Source organism: Gavialis gangeticus, unplaced genomic scaffold (genome assembly GCF_001723915.1).
Source record: "Gavialis gangeticus isolate Ggan-Ray unplaced genomic scaffold, GavGan_comp1, whole genome shotgun sequence".
Taxonomy (NCBI): domain Eukaryota; kingdom Metazoa; phylum Chordata; order Crocodylia; family Gavialidae; genus Gavialis; species Gavialis gangeticus.
Window position 1 is genome coordinate 50105655 of NW_017729032.1, and position 2530 is coordinate 50108184.

The 2530-nt window shown below is 44.9% G+C and overlaps 1 protein-coding gene across 6 annotated transcripts in view; it reads left to right on the forward strand.

Annotated features, from left to right (window-relative positions):
• RXFP2 (relaxin/insulin like family peptide receptor 2) overlaps nt 1-2530 on the forward strand; it is an 89813-nt gene that overhangs the window by 83961 nt on the left and 3322 nt on the right. For all 6 annotated transcript variants that reach the window (XM_019525502.1, XM_019525504.1, XM_019525503.1 and 3 more), the window contains one exon: nt 1479-1697. In XM_019525502.1, the coding sequence (XP_019381047.1) occupies nt 1479-1697 (219 nt within the window). The remainder of the gene's footprint in view (nt 1-1478; nt 1698-2530) is intronic.

The window sequence follows — 2530 nt, forward strand, 5'->3', positions numbered from 1 at the left end:
TTCTGAAAAATGGTCTAAACTGAATTTGAGCCCAGACAGACTACATTTCACAGATTTTTAGAAGCAACTGGACCACATTCTCCTCTAAATTGCAAATCTAAGTCAATGGTTTTTACTAAGAACAGAATTTGGTCCATTATTAGAAAGTCCTGCACTTAAAAAAACGGTGGGAAGCTTCTTTACACAGGGTATGAAACACATTGTACATCTGCTTTGCACACATGAGTTTTGCAAGGTCCATCCCTAGGGGAGTGTGAATTGGGGTGACTGCCCCAGGACCCACACTTTAGGGGACCCCGCAGACATTGCCATACAGACCCCACCATGGCCCTGCTGCCACCACTGGCAGCTGCAGGGAGTTGCTACCACTCCCCACCATCGCTGCCACCACCACTGGCTTCTGTGGGCAGTCGCCACCCCCTTCTCCCCCCTGCTGCCGCCACTAGCTTCTGCAGGCAGTCACCACCCCCCCACCTTGCTGCTGCTGTCAGCTTCTGTGGGCAGCCACCCCTCCCCCACCTCCCCTGGCAGTTGACACTACTGCCAGCTTCTGTAGGTGGTCACCACCCCTACCCCATGGCCCTGCATAGGCTGATATGCCCTGGGCCCACACATCCCTAGGGACAGCTCTCGCAGTCATTTCTGATGGACTTCAGAAGTGTGCTGAGAAAGCTATTGGCTAGCATCAAAGTAATCAGCTTTCAGGATGCAAGATCCGGGATACAGTCCTAGATGTTTCCACACACCTCTACAAGTGGGAGATGGTTATGTCACTTCTGGCTCTGATTATCATAACCACCATATTGCTATGCAACAGACAGGCTAAGTATCTATACTTCAGCTACCTCCTAACCCACAACCGTTTTGTTCTCTGTACCAGGCAGTATTGTACTTTGTCCCCTCGCTATATAAAACAGGACATTGCCTGCTGCTGATGTAGGACCAATTTTTCAAACTCAGGATGACAATTCTACTTCGGGTAGTCCTCAGGAAGGCTGGGACAGCCTCAAAATTCAGGACTGTCCTGGAAAATTCAGGCTAGCTGGTTGCTTTAGTTAGCATATGTATTAGTGGGGTTTTGCCCTTCTGCAGTAAGCAAGCAATTATTTCATTAACATTCACTTCTATAAGATACTTTGTCTTTCAGACTTACTGCAGCCTACCTAGTCAGGGGATCAGGCTAGTGGGAATTATGAACTCATACAGTGCATTAATTATCTGTTTCTATAGTAACTCACACTACAGATTACTTCACACTGTGTAACAGAGGGGAGCACCTGGTATGCATGAAAGCTAAATAACAGCTGTTTGAGATATGTTTCTAAACATTAAGATCTATCTGTAGAGGGGGAATATGTAGAATATATGGAATAAAGTTAGTTAGGAAGAAGAAATATAACAATGGTGTGAGAAAAGGGAGATAGGAAAAGTCCTTTTCAGTTTGCTGGTTTTGAATCTTCTCTTTTTTTCCCCAATAGGTGTGAACCTACTTGCCTTCATCATAATACTGTTTTCATATGTCAGTATGTTTTATTCCATAAAAAAAACTGCCCTTCAGACATCAGAAGTCAGGAGCCATATTCATAGGGATGTTGCTGTTGCCAATCGATTTTTTTTTATAGTATTCACTGATGCCATCTGCTGGATTCCTGTTTTTGTTATAAAAATCCTGTCTCTGTTCCAAGTAGAAATTCTAGGTAAATTTAATTTTGCTCTTTGATAATGTGATTTCTTAGCTCTTCTTTTGTTGAAGTTTCAATGTTCATATAAAGCTGGACCCTGTGATCTTTGCCCAGTACTTCTGCAGGCAAAATTCTCATTAATTATGAAGGAGTTTATCTGAGAAAGGACCCAAGGATTGTTCACAGGGTTTAAATATTTATCAAAACATCTGGCCTGATACTTGGCTTCTGCTGTATTCAGGAATCAGAGAAAAATAAACTGGTATTGCCCTCAAAATTCACATGTGGAACCGAGAACTGTACAAGCACTTCTACTGCCATGGCTGCACAATCTCAAAATGATACTCAGAAATCAGCCCAAGAGTAGGGTTTAGACAGTTCAAACTCTAGACCTGTAATTAATATGCTGACAAGTTCCCAACTGTATGACTTCCAGATAATACTTGAATAAAAGAGATGGAACAGGGGCTGGCTTCCCGGATTAAGGACAACAAGAAGTCCTTTTTTAAACACATAGGGAGTAGAAAGAAGGCCCCAGGAAATGTGGGGCCCTTGCAGGACAAGACGGGGAATCTGGTTGTCACACCAGACGACAAAGCCAACATATTTAATAACTTCTTTGCCTCTGTCTTCCTCAGTAACGACCAGAACTGCCGCCTCCCTGCTGGGCCCCCTTCGGGCCCGGGGGGGGGCTCACCTGGGCCTAGAGTGAGTGAGGATTTAGTTAGGGAGCTTCTGGAGGGGCTGGACGTCTTTAAGTCAGCCGGCCCAGATGATCTTCACCCTAGAGTCCTAAAGGAACTGGCTGGGGTCATTGCAAGTCCCCTGGCACGGCTTTATGAACACTC